We start from the raw sequence: 16,277 nt of genomic DNA on the forward strand, positions 1-16,277 counted from the left end.
TTGTGATACTCAGCCCTCAGACCGTGTGGACATTGTGATACTCAGCTCTCAGACCGTGTGGACACTTCCATCTCAGAATACCTTTAGTATTCTGCTTTATATTACTGGCCAGTTTGCCCTCGTATTTCATCTTTTTCCCTTTATAGCTTTTTTAGTTGCCTCTTGTTGGTATTTGACAGTTTCCCAATCACCCAACTTCCCACTCACTTTTGCTGCCTTAGATGCCCTTTTCGTGGCTTTTTATGCAGTCCTTAACTTCCCTCCTCAGCCACAGTTGCCTACTCCTGCCATTTGAGAACACTGCTTCTGTGAGACAAATCTATCCTGCGCTTTGTGAACTATTCCCAGAAACTTCAGCCATCTCTGTTCTGCCATCATCCACGTGGGCAAGCTCCTCTCTCGTGCCTCTGTAATTCCCTGCTGACAAGTGGTTCACTCGCCAGAGCATAAAGCACGGAACACCGCAACAAACATTACCAGCAAACGACGTTTGTGAACTGTGTCCTTTACACAGGACTGCTTTGCTAAAAGTCTTGCCTGTGGAACAACCTGCCCATTCCTGCCCTGTACGGTGTGATTTCTCCTTCTCTCCTTATCCATTCGCCTTCCCCACAGTTTTATTTCGTCACCTCCTGTGTTGAACCTTAAATCCATCATCACTCAGCACTAACCCCTCACAAACACAAAAACCCTCTTTCTTCCTGCGGTACCCATGGACACTGCTTGCTTCTTCTCCAAGGACACAGCCATCGCGCTGGAACACTGCCCAGCTGGGCCCGTCTGCTGCTCGCTTGCAGGACAAATGGATGGCTCTCTTTGCCAGCCCCACAAGCAAGTTTACTACGCATCCTCCTCCCTCCTTGCCCCCACTCTCCTCCTCAGAGACGCAGACTGCTTGCTGTTTCCCAGGGAGATGGGTAAACTTACCATGTTAAGCGGGACCAGGGTGGTAACCAAGTTTACCAGCGCCAAGCAAAGCTCGACAAAGCAAATGGAAACCCTGCTCCTGTGCTGACAAAATTACTTTGCACAATTACACTAGATCCATTTTCTTCCCACAGGTGGCATTATCACTCTGGACGATCTGAAGTCCTACACTCCTCGGTTAATGAAAAACGCGGTGAGGCTGGAACTCGGAGACTACACGCTGCTCACACCCAACGTGCCCGCTGGCGGCCCGGTGCTGGCATTGATTCTGAACATTCTGAAGGGTGAGATATGTAGACACCCTCCCTCCTCCAGTGGCGGGGAAGGGGTCTGTCGATATCCTCTCCATGCTCCTCGTCCTGCCGTGAGGACAGTCTCACTCCCAGGCTGTCTGCCTGGGTCCCGGGCATGGCACTGACACAACTGGCCCGCTTTCTTCACTTAATTTCAGTTCATTGATATAGACATTTCTATTTTTATATATTTGAACTAATGAGAGATAAATAGACGTTTTCCCAGATCTGAAATACCAAATACTGAAAGACATAGTTTTAAAGAGAGAGGGGTATGTGGTGACGTGGACGGGGCTGTGGAAGGAGGTGTTGGTGGGACGAAGCTGAACAGGGCACTCAGCAGGACAGAGGGTGGGGACGGTGCATGTCCAAAGTTTCCTCCTGTTGTGCAAAGTTCTGCCCAGTGACACCGACATGTCTTGCATTTATAAAGGTATTCATTTTAACTGTCATCAAAACAGGGGCAGTAATTATTTTGATCTCTTCTGGGTTTATAGAAACATAGAAACCCTACAGCACAATACAGGCCCTTCGGCCCACAAAGTTGTGCCGAACATGTCCCTACCTTAGAAATTACTAGGCTTCCCCATAGCCCTCTATTTTTCTAAGTTCCTTGTACCTATCCAAAAGTCTCTTAAAAGACCCTATCGTATCCACCTCCACCACCGTTGCCAGCAGCCCATTCCACACACTCACCACTTTCTGCGTAAAAAACTTAACCCTGACATCTCCTCTGTACCTACTCCCCAGCACCTTAAACCTGTGTCCTCTTGTGGCAACCATTTCAGCCCTGGGAAAAAGCCTCTAACTATCCACACGATCAATGCCTCTCATCATCTTGTACACCTCTATCAGGTCACCTCTCATCCTCTGTCGCTCCAAGGAGAAAAGGCCAAGTTCACTCAACCTATTCTCATAAGCCATGCTCCCCAATCCAGGCAACATCCTTGTAAATGTCCTCTGCACCCTTTCTATGGTTTCTACGTCTGGTGAGGCGACCAGAACTGAGCACAGTACTCCAAGTGCACTCTGACCAGAGTCCTATAAAGCTGTAACATTACCTCTCGACTCCCAAATTCAATCCCACGATTGATGAAGGCTAATACACCGTATGCCTTTTTAACCACAGAGTCAACCTGCACAGCTGCTTTGAGTGTCCTATGGACTCGGACCCCAAGATCCCTCTGAACCTCCACACTGCCAAGAGTCTTACCATTAATTCTATATTCTGCCATCATATTTGAAATACCAGAATGAACCACTTCACACTTATCTGGGTTGAACTCCATCTGCCACTTCTCAGCCAAGTTTTGCATCCAATCAATGTCCCACTGTAACCTCTGACAACCCTCCACACAACCCACAACACCTCCAACCTTTGTGTCATCAGCAAATTTATTAACCCATTCCTGCACTTCCTTATCTAGGTCATTTATAAAAATCATGAAGAGTAAGGGTCCCAGTACAGATCCCTGAGGTACCCCACTGGTCACCGACCTCCATGCAGAATGTGACCCGTCTACAACCACTCTTTGCCTTCTGTAGGCAAGTCAGCTCTGAATCCACAAAGCAATGTCCCCTTGGGAGGGGAGGCAGGGTTTGAGGGTCGGCACAACATTGTGGGCCGAAGGGCCTGTAATGTGCTGTACTATTCTATGTTCTATGTCCAAAAGCTCCAGCACATCCTATTTCTTAATATCTACATGCAAAAGCTTTTCAGTCTGCTGAAAGTCATCACCAAGATCCTTTTCCATAGTGAGTACTGAAGTAAAGTATTCATTAAGAACCTCTGCTATTTCCTCTGGTTCCATACACATTTCCCACTGTCACACTTGATAGGTCCTATTCTTTCACCTCTTATCCTCTTGTTCTCCACATACTTGTAGAATGCCTTGGGATTTTCCTTAATCCTGCCCACCAAGGCCTTCTCATTGCCCCTTCTGGCTCTCCTAATTTCCTTCTTAACTCCTTCTTATTAGCCTTATGATCTTCTAGATCTCTAATATGACCTAGCTCTCTGAACCTTTTGTAGGCTTTTCTTTTCTTCTTGACTATATTTATTACAGCCTTTGTACACCACGGTTCCTGTACCCTACCATAACTTCCCTGTCTCATTGGAATGTACCTATGCAGAACTCCACACAAATATCACCTGAACATTTGCCACATTTCTTCCGTACTTTTCCCTGAGGACATCTGTTCCCAATTTAAGCTTCCAGTTTCCTGCCTGATAGCCTCATAATTCCCCTTACTCCAATTAAACACTTTTCTAACTTGTCTGTTCCTATCTCTCTCCAATGCTATTGTAAAGGAGATAGAATTATGATCACTATCTCCAATATGCTCTCCCACTGAGACATCTGACGCCTGACCAGGTTCATTTCCCAATACCAGGTCAAGTACAGCCTCTCCTCCTGTAGGTTTATCTACACACTGTGTCAAGAAACCTTCCTGAACATACCTAACAAACTCCACCCCATCTAAACCCCTTGCTCTAGGGAGATGCCACTTGATATTTGGGAAATTAAAATCTCCCATCCCATCAGTTTCTGTAAATATTTCTCGTAGCTGCACGTTCCAGACCTCATGAGCTTTTGATGTCGCGGTTTCTGCTTCATTCAGCCGTTCCACTTTAAATGAACCAGCAGTTCTTTTGCACTTCACACCCTTCACTTCTTTGGAGTTTGACAGAGTGGATCAATAATTTCTTCAATAAAAACAGTGTCAATGAGCCCGTTCTAAAATCTGCAGACAAATCATCATAAACTCCACGCTGTCAACACCGTCCATATCAGAAACATTTAAAGGAAATGTGATTGTGTGCGATCGTGAAATATACTGAACATGCCAACAAGGGAGGTGACAACCTTCAGTGTGCAGTTTAAATTCCTTCGTGCACTCGTGGAAAAGATGTGTGTGCACGCACCTTAGAGGGAACATTGTCCACGCCAATGTTCTCCCATTTGGGGCAAATGAGAGACTTAATGGTCTTCCTGGTCCTGCATTCAGCTGGAGCCCTGGAGACTGTCTCTCAGCCTCTGGTAGCTTTTAGCAATGTTCCTATCCTAGACCTGGCTCCATTCCCGTCAGAGACCAGACCCCTGTCCCTGTCACCCTTCCAGTCACAAACAGAGGCTCCCTAGACCTCGCGCTCCAGTCACACTCCACCTTCCCCTCACCAAAGCCAACGGCATTCCACATTCGTTCAGCCTGGGCTGTCCCAAGTCAGTTACTGGGGGCTTCCAGTTTGTGTGGGCTCCATGTCTCTGTGGACATGGGAGACACATAGCCTGCTGGAGGAGCTCAGCGAATCGAGCAGCATCTGTGGGGATTGGGGCTAAGAGTGGCCAGTACAAAGGGGAGAAGGGGGAATGGTGGGACAGGTGATCGGCGGAAGGAGCAGAGGTGAAGGATACTGGGTGGATGGGACACTGTTTAGGAGGCTCCACAAGCTCAAAGTGCTTCACAGCAGCAAGCGCCCATTTCCTCAGACCGTGGACGGCCCCAACTCCAACCCTCTCTCCCCCACTTCCAACACCTGTCTGAACCGAGACAGGTTGTGATGACAGACAGCCCTCAGGCAGTGTTGGTACAGTGGGCTGACCCCTACAACAGCCAGACTTGTGTATCTGACGGGACCTCTCCCTTAGTTCTCAGCTCTGGGGGGTGTATCCTGGAGCCCCGGAATCAATACCAGGTGACAAATCGTCTGAGGTATCAGTGAGCTGCCTGAAGGGGGATTACCTGTGTTTCCGAGGACAGGGTGAAAGGTCACAGGCTGCCCACATGATAGTGTCTGGGTACAGACCAGTCTGGATTGCCATCAGCCGGGGTGGGGCTCCTGCCTCTGTCCCGCCATCCTTTCCTGGTGCTCCGGCACCACTGACCTTCCTCGGGCACTGGTTCTGGAAAAGGTCTTTGTCCAAGGTCCCAGACGTGGAGCATCTCTCTGTCTCTGTCCATTACCCTGCCCTGCCTGTCCCACCAGGAAAGCCATAGCTGAGTTGAGCAGCAGAATGAATTAGAGGGCCTGAACGGCCTTCTGCTGTCCGTTAACTGCCCTGTAGCAGCCAGTGAAACAGAATTAGCCCCCGTCTCTTCAGCACTAACTCACAGCACGTCCTCTGTTGACAGGTTATAACTTCAGCTCGGACAGCGTTTCCACGTCGGCACAGAAAGCTTTGACCTATCACCGAATTACTGAAGCCTTTAAGTTTGGATTTGCACAGAGGAGTAAGCTAGGAGATCCCCGATTCATCAACATCACTGGGGTAAGGTGCCCGTTCTGTTGTCCCGCTATCCCCACACGACCTACCTGCACAGGGCACGGGAAGGGGTCTGGGACCCACGGTGACCCCACACAGGGAGCCTGTCAGGGCTGCACTCAGCTCACCGTCCCGGGGGCACGGAATGAGCAGACCGCTCGTAACCACTGGTGACTGTTTCCAGTGAAGGGTGACCAGAGCTGGGACCAACCTCCAGTGAGGAGGTGGTGGCGCTTGGAATCAAAGTCCCAGCCCCAGCATGAAGACCAGGAAGGTTTGAAAAATACCTGCCCATGGTCTCCTTGGCGGCCAAGTTGAAGCTAGACACAGATCAGAGGAACAGCACCACATACTTTATCACGCTCGTCTCCAACCTGACTGCACCTACACCAATTTCTCTCTCTGTTTCCCACCACCCCCCTCCTTCTCTTTACACTCCCCCAGCAAAGCCTGCACCTTCCTCCTTCCGGGTCTCCACATCCTTTCCTTTATTCCACAATGCACTGTCCTCTCCTTCGACGAGAACCACCTATCACCTCCCAGCTTCCCACAGCATTCCCGCTCTATGCTTCCTGTCCCTTCCGACCTTCCTTCTCTCACCAGGTCTCACCGAACAGCTTGTGCTCCTTCTCCTCCACCAACCCATTTATTCTGGCTCCTTTCCGGTCCTGATGAAAGGTCACAGTCCAGACCAGTGAATGTTTATCCCCTCCACGGATGCTGCCTGACCAGTGTTGCTCCCAGTGTTGCTCTGGAAACCCCGGGGAAGCTGGGACCATTGACTTTGTGAGGAATTAGGGAAGGTCTTTTGAAGAGTGAGTGAGGAGGGAACATTTCCCCTCGGAGGAAATGCCAAACAGACATACTCCAGGCATAGAACTCTACGGCACAGAAACAGGCCATTTGGCCCATCTAGTCCAGGCCAAATGATTAATCTGCCTACCCAACAACCTGTATTCAGAGCACCGCCCCCCATATCCCTGCCATCCATGTACCCCACACTCACCACTCGCACTACCAGCTCGTCCCGCACTCTCACCACCCTCCAAGCGAAGACATTTCCCCTCATCTTCCTCTAAAACATTTCACCTTTCACCCTTAACCTATTGTTGCAGTCCCACCCAATCTCAATGGAAAAAGCCTGCTTGCATTTGCCCTATCTATACCCCTCTGTCAAATCCCCCTTATTCTCTGTGCTCCAGGAAATAAATTACTAATATATTTAACCTTTCCCTGAAATGCAGATCCTCAAATCCTGGCAATATCCTCATAAGTTTTCTCTGCATTCTTTCAATCTTATTGAAATCTTTCCTGTAGACAGGTGACCAAAACTGTACACAATATTCCAAATTAGGCCTCACCAATGTCTTATACAACCTCAACCTAACATCCCAACTCCTTCACTCAGTGCTTATTTATGAAGGCCAATGTGCCAGTGATTTTCTTTACAACTCTGTCTACCTGTAATGCCAGTGTGAAGGAATCATGGACCCGTACTCCCAGATCACTCTGCTACAGCACACTCATTGCCCTGCGGCTCACCAGGAAGCCCTAACCTGGTTGCCCTCTGCTTCCACTCTCTGGCTTCTCCTGTGCAGCCAAAGCCTAATCCAATTTATTACCTCATCTTGAATGCCAAGTGACTGAACTTTCTTGACCAACCTCCCACGTGGAACTTTGTCAAAGGCCTTGCTGATAACATCCATGGCCTTGCCTTCATCAACTTCCCCGGTACTCCCCCAAGAAACTCTAAGACTGCTTAGACGTGACCCACTGTGTTGATCGAATCAGACCCTGTCTATTGAAATACTTATATTATGGATTCCAGTTAATTGGGACAATCGGGACCAGGTCATTTCAGCCCAATTAAGGAGTTGCTCCACTTCACTGAAACTTCATTGAAATAGCCAAAGAGATATAAAAAGACAAACTGCTGCTTAACTGACTGAAAATGGATGTATTTAAATGAAATACAAACAAAGACGAACACTACCAATACCTCTACAATACGATAAAACTGTGTGTTAGTTCCCAATAGTTATCGACAGAGGAATTCTTCCAGTGCACGCTGCCGTGGCCTGATGATTGAACATTAATGAACAAAATCTGTGCAGAGACCTAGTGGCTTCATAGAATCCTTTCGATGATTGCATCCTCCAAATCTTGCAACATTCCAGATGATTGTTGATACTTTTAAATTCGTCATAGTCCCTAAATTGTTGAAGCAGTGAAATAATTTCATTTTCACTCCCAGCTGTTTCTGGCATCTCCAAGCCTGAATGCTTGAAACCACAGTGAGCAAAACAGTTCTGAATTGTCTTACTGCTTATTTCTTGCCAGCCATTAGTGACAAAAATACTGCTTTTTGACCACAGCCACATGCAACTGAGGCTATTTAAAAATTGTTTGCTGGAAATATGGAGTAATGGCATGCAGCTGATGCTAATTAGAACCTGTTCAGCAACAGGCTCCTGCCCCAGTTAAGCAGCACAGTGTCCCAAATAAATGAAGGTAATCTCATTTTCTCCACTGCATATCCAACCACTTAGGGTTCCTTCCAGTAACTTTCCCACGACTGATTTCAGGCTCACCGGTCTATAATTTATGGCTTATTCTTAGAGACTTTCTTAAACAATGGAACAACATTGGCTATCCTCCAATCATCCGGCGCCTCACCCATGGCTAAGGACATTTTAAATATCTCTGCTAGGACCCCACAAATTTCTGGGCTAACATCCCACAGGGTCCAGGGGAACACCTTGTCAGGTCCTGGGGATTTATCCACCCTAATTTGCCCCAGGACAACAAATACCTCCTCCTGTAATCTGTATGCAATCCGTGACCTCACTGCCGCTTTGCTTCACTTCTATAATCTGTGTCCGACTCCCAAGTAAATCCAGATGCAAAGAATCCATTTAAGATCTCCCCCATCCCTTTCAGCTCCATGCATAGATCATCACTCTGATCTTCCAGTGGACCAATTTTGTCTCTTGCTTTTGATGTTTCTGTGGAATCACTTGGGCTTCTCCTTCACCTTGTCTGCGACAGCAACCTCATCCCTTTATTTAGCCTTCGTGATTTCCTTCTTAACTCCATAAGCACCTTCTTTGCTCCTTCCTGGCTATACCTGTTACGCACCTTCTCTTAACCAGGACCTCGATATCTCTCAAAAACCAAGGTTCCTAAACCTGTTATCGTTGTTTTCTATTCTGACAGGAAAATACAAACTCTATACTCTCAAATTTCACTTTTGAAGGCCTCCCACTTACAAGTGCACCTTTGCCAGAAAACATAATCCACTCTTGCCAGATTCTTTCTCATACAGTATCATCAAAACTTGTCTTTCTCCAATTCAGAATTTCAGCCCAAGGACCTGATCTATCCTTCTCCAAAATTATCTTGAAACTAATGGCATTGTGGTCACTACATGCAAAGTGTTCCCCCACACAGACTTCTGCCACCTGCCCTGTCTCATTCCCTACCAGCAGATCAAGTATCACACGCTCTCTCATTGGGACTTCATTGTATTGATGAAGGAAACTTTCCTGAACACATTTGACAAACTCTATCCCATCCAGTCCTTCGACAGTATGGGAGTCCCAGTCAGTGTGTGGAAAGTTAAAATCACCTGCTGTCACAACCTGATGTTTTTTTCAACCGTTTGCGATCTCGCTGCAAATTTGTTCCTCTAAATCACTCGGCTGCTGGGTGGTCTGTAATATGGCCCCATTAATGAGTCATACCTTTCTTATTCCTCAGTACCACCCGCATAGCTTCAGTGGACCAGCTCTCCAGTCTGTTGTCTGACATTTTCCCTGACTGGAAAGTTTTCCAGGCCACCCCTCCCCCTTTAACCCCGCCCACTTCAAAGAACAATACAGCACAGTACAGGCCATTCGGCCCACAATGTTGTGCCGACCCTTAAACCCTGCCTCCCATATAACCCTCCACCTTAAATTCCTCCATATACCTGTCTAGTAGTCTCTTAAATTTCACTAGTGTATCTGCCTCCACCACTGACTTAGGCAGTGCATTCCACGCACCAACCACTCTCTGAGTAAAAATACCTTCCTCTAATATCCCCCCTTGAACTTCCCTCTCCTTACCTTAAAGCCATGTCCTCTTGTACTGAGCAGTGGTGCCCTGGGGAAGAGGCGCTGGCTGTCCACTCTGTCTATTCCTCTTAATATCTTGTACGCCTCTATCATGTCTCCTCTCATCCTCCTTCTCTCCAAAGAGTAAAGCCCTAGCTCCCTTAATCTCTGATCATAATGCAGACTCTCTAAACCAGGCAGCATCTTGGTAAATCTCCTCTGTACCCTTTCCAATGCTTCCACATCCTTCCTATAGTGAGGTGACTAGAACTGGACACAATATTCCAAGTGTGGCCTAACTAGAGTTTTATAGAGCTGCATCATTACATCACGTCTCTTAAACTCTGTCCCTCGACTTATGAAAGTTAACACCGCATAAGCTTTCTTAACTACCCTATCTACCTGTGAGGCAACTTTCAGGGATCTGTGGACATATACCCCCAGATCCCTCTGCTCCTCCACACTACCAAGTATCCTGTCATTTACTTTGTACTCTGCCTTGGAGTTTGTCCTTCCAAAGTGTACCACCTCACACTTCTCCGGTTTGAACTCCATCTGCCACTTCTCAGCCCACTTCTGCATCCTATCAATGTCTCTCTGCAATCTTCGACAATCCTCAACACTATCCACAACACCACCAACCTTTGTGTCGTCTGCAAACTTGCCAACCCAACCTTCTACCCCTACATCCAGGTCGTTAATAAAAATCACAAGTAGAGGTCCCAGAACAGATCCTTGTGGGACACCACTAGTCACAACCCTCCAATCCGAATGTACTCCCTCCACCATGATCCTCTGCCTTCTGCAGGCAGGTCAATTCTGAATCCACCTGGCCAAACTTCCCTGGATCCTATGCCTTCTGACTTTCTGAATAAGCTTACCGTATGGTACCTTGTCAAATGCCTTACAAAAATCCATGTAGATCACATCCACTGCACTACCCTCATCTATGTACCTGGTCACCTCCTCAAAGAACTCTATCAGGCTTGTTAAACACGATCTGCCCTTCACAAAGCCATGCTGACTGTCCCTGATCAGACATGATTCTCTAAATGCCCATAGATTTTATCTCTAAGAATCTTTTCCAACAGCTTTCCCACCACAGACGTAAGGCTCACTGGTCCATAATTACCCAGACTATCCCTACTACCTTTTTTGAACAAGGGGACAACATTCACCTCCCTCCAATCCTCCGGTACCATTCCCGTGGACAACAAGGACATAAAGATCCTAGCCAGAGGTTCAGCAATCTCTTCCCTCGCCTCGTGGAGCAGCCTGCGGAATATTCTGTCAGGCCCCGGGGACTTATCCATCCTAATGTATTTTAACAACTCCAACACCTCCTCTCCCTTAATATCAACATGCTCCAGAACATCAACCTCACTCATATTGTCCTCACCATCATCAAGTTCCCTCTCATTGGTGAATACCGAAGAGAAGTATTCATTGAGGACCTCGCTCACTTCCACAGCCTCCAGGCACATCTTCCCACCTTTATCTCTAATCAGTCCTATCTTCACTCCTGTCGTCCTTTTGTTCTTCACATAATTGAAGAATGCCTTGGGGTTTTCCTTTACCCTACTCACCAAGGCCTTCTCATGCCCCCTTCTTGCTCTCCTCAGCCCCTTCTTAAGCTCCTTTCTTGCTACCCTATATTCCTCAATAGACTCATCTGATCCTTGCTTCCTAAACCTCATGTATGCTGCCTTCTTCCATCTGTTTGGATTCTCCACTTCACTTGTCACCCATGGTTCCTTCACCCTACGATTCTTTATCTTCCTCACCGGGACAAATTTATCCCTAACATCCTGCAAGAGATCCTAAACATCGGCCACATGTCCATAGTACATTTCCCTGCAAAAACATCATCCCAATTCTCACCCACAAGTTCGTGCCTTATAGCCTCATAATTTGCCCTTCCCCAATTAAAAATTTTCCTGTCCTCTCTGATTCTATCCTTTTCCATGATAATGCTAAAGGCCAGGGAGTGGTGGTCACTGTCCCCCAGATGCTCACCCACTGAGAGATCTGTGACCTGACCCGGTTCGTTACCTAATACTAGATCTAGTATGGCAATGTTGTTTGTCATATACATTAATGATCTGGATGGTGGGATGGTAAATTGGATTAGTAAGTATGCAGATGATACTAAGATAGGTGGCATTGTGGATAATGAAGTAGGTTTTCAAAGCTTGCAGAGAGATTTAGGCCAGTTAGAAGAGTGGGCTGAAAGATGGCAGATGGAGTTTAATGCTGATAAGTGTGAGGTGCTACATTTTGGTAGGACTAATCAAAATAGGACATACATGGTAAATGGTAGGGCATTGAAGAATGGAGTAGAACAGAGTGATCTAGGAATAATGGTGCATAGTTCCCTGAAGGTGAAATCTCATGTGGAAAGGGTGGTGAAGAAAGCTTTTGGTATGCTGGCCTTTATAAATCAGAGCATTGAGTATAGGAGTTGGGATGTAACGTTAAAACTGTACAAGGTGTTGGTGAGGCCAAATTTGGAATATTGTGTACAGCTCTGGTCACCGAATTATAGGACAGATGTCAACAAAGTAGAGAGAGTACAGAGAAGATTTATTAGAATGTTACCTGGGTTTCAGCACCTAAGTTACAGGGAAAGGTTAAACAAGTTAGGTCTTTATTCTTTGGAGTGTAGAAGGTTGAGGGGGTCTTGATAGAGGTATTTAAAATTATGAAGGGGATAGATAGAGTTGACGTGGGTAGGCTTTTTCCATTGAGAGTATGGGAGATTCAAACAAGAGGACATGAGTTGAGAGTTAAGGGGCAAAAGTTTAGGGGTAACACGAGAGGGTACTTCTTTACTCAGAGAGTGGTACCTCTGTGGAACGAGCTTCCAGTAGAAGTGGTAGAGGCAGGTTCGATATTGTCATTTTAAAAAATTGGATAGGTATATGGACAGGAAAGGAATGGAGGGTTATGGGCTGAGTGCAGGTCGGTGGGACTAGGTGAGAGTAAGCGTTCGGCACAGACTAGAAGGGCCGAGATTGCCTGTTTCCGTGCTGTAATTGTTATATGGTTATATGGTTATATTCCCCCAGGTCGGCCTGTCAACATACCATGACAGGAATCCATCCTGGGCGCACTTGACAAACTCTGCCCCGTCTAAACCATTGGAAATAATCAGGTGCCAATCAATATTAGGGAAGTTAAAGTCACTCATCATAACAACCCTATTATTTTTGCACCTTTCCAAAATCTGCCTCCCAATCTGCTCCTCGGTATCTCTGCTGCTACCAGGGGGCCTATAGAATACCCCCAGTAGAGTAACTGCACCCTTCTTGTTCTTGACTTCCACCCATACTGACTCAAAAGAGGATCCTGCTACATTACCCACCCTTTCTGTAGCTGTTAATAGTATCCCTGACCAGTAATGCCACCCCTCCTCCCCTTTTCCCCCCTCTCTATCCCTTCTAAAGCACTGAAATCCAGGAATATTGAGAATCCATTCCTGCCCTGGTGCCAGCCAAGTCTCTGCAATGGCCACTACATCATCATTCCATGTATGTATCCAAGCTCGCAGTTCATCACCTTTGTTCCTGACGCTTCTTGCATTGAAGTACACACACTTTAGCCCTTCTACCTTACTACCTTTACACCCTTTATTCTGCTGCTCTTTCCTCAACGCCTCTTTATATGTTAGATCTGGCTTTACTCCATGCACTATACTTGCTGATCTCACATGACCTTTATCCTCCTCCACCTCACTATCTGCTCTAACACTCTGGTTCCCCTCCCCCTGCAAATCTAGTTTCAACCCCCAGGAACAGCACTAGCAAACCTTCCCACAAGGATGTTAGTACCCCTCCAGTTCAGGTGCAAACTGTCCCGTCGGAACAGGTCCCACCTTCCCTGGAGCAAGGCCCAATTGTCCAGAAACATGAAGCCCTCCCTCCTGCACCAACTCCTTAGCCACATATTCAGCTGCATTATCTTCCTAATTCTGTCCACACTAGCACGTGGCACAGGTAGCAACCCTGAGATTGCAACCCTGCAGGTCCTGTCCACCGGTAACTCCTGTTTATTATTGCCTCTGCCTCGCAAATGATCCGAAGTTCATCCATCTCCAGTTCCCTAACTCGGTTTGGCAGGAGCTGCAGCTGACAGACAGACAGACATACTTTATTGATCCCGAGGGAAATTGGGTTTTGTTACAGCCGCACCAAGAATAGCGAAGAAATATAGCAACATAAAACCATAAATAATAATAAGTTAATCATATCAAGTGGAAAAATAAGTCCAGGACCAGCCTATTGGCTCAGGGCGTCTGACACTCCGAGGGAGGAGTTGTAAAGTTTGAAGGCCACAGGTAGGAATTACTTCCTATGATGCTCAGTGTTACATCTAGGTAGAATGAGTCTCTGGCTGAATGGCTGAGACTCGGTGGAATGAGTCTCTGGCTGAATGCCTAACCAGTACGTTATGGAGTGGATGGGAGACATTGTCCAAGATAGCATGCAACTTGGACAGCATCCTCTTTTCAGACACCACCGTCAGAGAGTCCAGTTACACCCCCACAACGTCACTGGCCTTACGAATGAGTTTGTTGATTCTGTTAGTGTCTGCCACCCTCAGCCTGATGCCCCAGCACACAACAGCAAACATGATAGCACTTTTGCAGGTGTAGTCATCAGGGACAACAGTGCTCGCCCTGACTTCCCACATATTGCAAACGGAGCACTCGACTACCCTAACTGTTGCCTCCATTACCTCCTCCTCATTAACCTACTTCATCGCATCTAAAACCATCGACATCAGGACATTGATCTTCCAGTCCTACCCCTCCCGCAACCAAGTATATCTAATGGCTACAATCTCTTAATTTCACTTGCTGATCCATACACAGATCCTAACTCCTTTTCACCTACTGATCCCAGAGCCCATCAGCCCTTCACCTACTGATCCCAGAGCCCATCAGCCCTTCACCTACTGATCCCACAGCCCATCTCCCCTTCACCTACTGATCCCAGAGCCCATCTCCCTTTCACCTACTGATCCCAGAGCGCATCAGCCCTTCACCTACTGATCCCAGAGCCCATCAGCCCTTCACCTACTGATCCCACAGCCCATCTCCCCTTCACCTACTGAACCCAGAGCCCATCTCCCTTTCACCTACTGATCCCAGAGCGCATCAGCCCTTCACCTACTGATCCCAGAGCCCATCAGCCCTTCACCTACTGATCCCAGAGCCCATCAGCCCTTCACCTACTGATCCCAGAGCCCATCTCCCCTTCACCTACTGATCCCAGAGCCCATCAGCCCTTCACCTACTGATCCCAGAGCCCATCAGCCCTTCAGCTAATGATCCCAGAGCCCATCAGCCCTTCACCTACTGATCCCAGAGCCCATCAGTCCTTCACCTACTGATCCCAGAGCCCATCTCCCCTTCACCTACTGATCCCAGAGCCCATCAGTCCTTCACCTACTGATCCCAGAGCCCATCAGCGCTTCACCTACTGATCCCAGAGCCCATCAGTCCTTCACCTACTGATCCCAGAGCCCATCTCCCCTTCAACTACTGATTCCAGAGCCCATCAGCCCTTCACCTACTGATCCCAGAGCCCATCTCCCCTTCACCTACTGATCCCAGAACCCATCTCCCTTTCACCTACTGATCCCAGAGCCCATCTCCCCTTCACCTACTGATCCCAGAGCCCATCAGTCCTTCACCTACTGATCCCAGAGCCCATCTCCCCTTCACCTACTGATCCCAGAGCCCATCAGTCCTTCACCTACTGATCCCAGAGCCCATCAGCCCTTCACCTACTGATCCCAGAGCCCATCAGCCCTTCAGCTACTGCTCCCAGAGCCCATCAGTCCTTCACCTACTGATCCCAGAGCCCATCTCCCCTTCACCTACTGATCACAGAGCCCATCAGCCCTTCAGCTACTGATCCCAGAGCCCGTCTGCCCTTCACCTACTGATCCCAGAGCCCAACACCCCTTCACCTACTGATCCCAGAGCACATCAGCCCTTCAGCTACTGATCCCAGAGCCCAACTCCCCTTCACCTACTGATCCCAGAGCACATTTCCCCTTCACCTACTGATGCCAGAGCCCATTTCCCCTTCACCTACTGATCCCAGAACCCATCAGCCCTTCACCTACTGATCGCAGAGCCCATCAGCCCTTCACCTACTGATCTCAGAGCCCATCTCCCCTTCACCTACTGATCCCAGAGCCCATCTCCCCTTCACCTACTGATCCGAGAGCCCATCAGCCCTTCACCTACTGATCCCAGAGCACATCAGCCCTTCACCTACTGTCCCAGAGCCCATCTCCCCTTCACCTACTGATCCCAGAGCCATCTCCCCTTCACCTACTGATCCCAGAACCATCAGCCCTTCACCTACTGATCCCAGAGACCATCTCCCCTTCACCTACTGTTCCCAGAGCCCATCAGGCCTTCACCTACTGATCCCACAGCCCATCTCCACTTCACCTACTGATCCCAGAGCACATCTCCCCTTCACCTACTGATCCCAGAGGCCATCTCCCCTTCACCTACTGATCCCAGAGCCCATCAGTCCTTCACCTACTGATCCCAGAGCCCATCTCCCCTTCACCTACTGATCCCAGAGCCCATCAGCCCTTCACCTACTGATCCCAGAGCCCATCAGCCCTTCATCTACTGATCCCAGAGCCCATCTCCCCTTCACCTACTGATCCCA

The 16,277-nt window shown here is 48.0% G+C and overlaps 1 protein-coding gene across 1 annotated transcript in view; it reads left to right on the top strand.

Annotated features, from left to right (window-relative positions):
• Nucleotides 1-16,277, top strand: part of LOC140732860 (glutathione hydrolase 1 proenzyme-like) — a 1,003,644-nt gene that overhangs the window by 570,835 nt on the left and 416,532 nt on the right. Inside the window, exons 7-8 of the mRNA XM_073055492.1 lie at nucleotides 1,062-1,211; nucleotides 5,355-5,491. Coding sequence (XP_072911593.1) covers nucleotides 1,062-1,211; nucleotides 5,355-5,491 — 287 coding nt within the window. The remainder of the gene's footprint in view (nucleotides 1-1,061; nucleotides 1,212-5,354; nucleotides 5,492-16,277) is intronic.

This window comes from Hemitrygon akajei, chromosome 9 (genome assembly GCF_048418815.1).
Source record: "Hemitrygon akajei chromosome 9, sHemAka1.3, whole genome shotgun sequence".
Classification (NCBI taxonomy): domain Eukaryota; kingdom Metazoa; phylum Chordata; class Chondrichthyes; order Myliobatiformes; family Dasyatidae; genus Hemitrygon; species Hemitrygon akajei.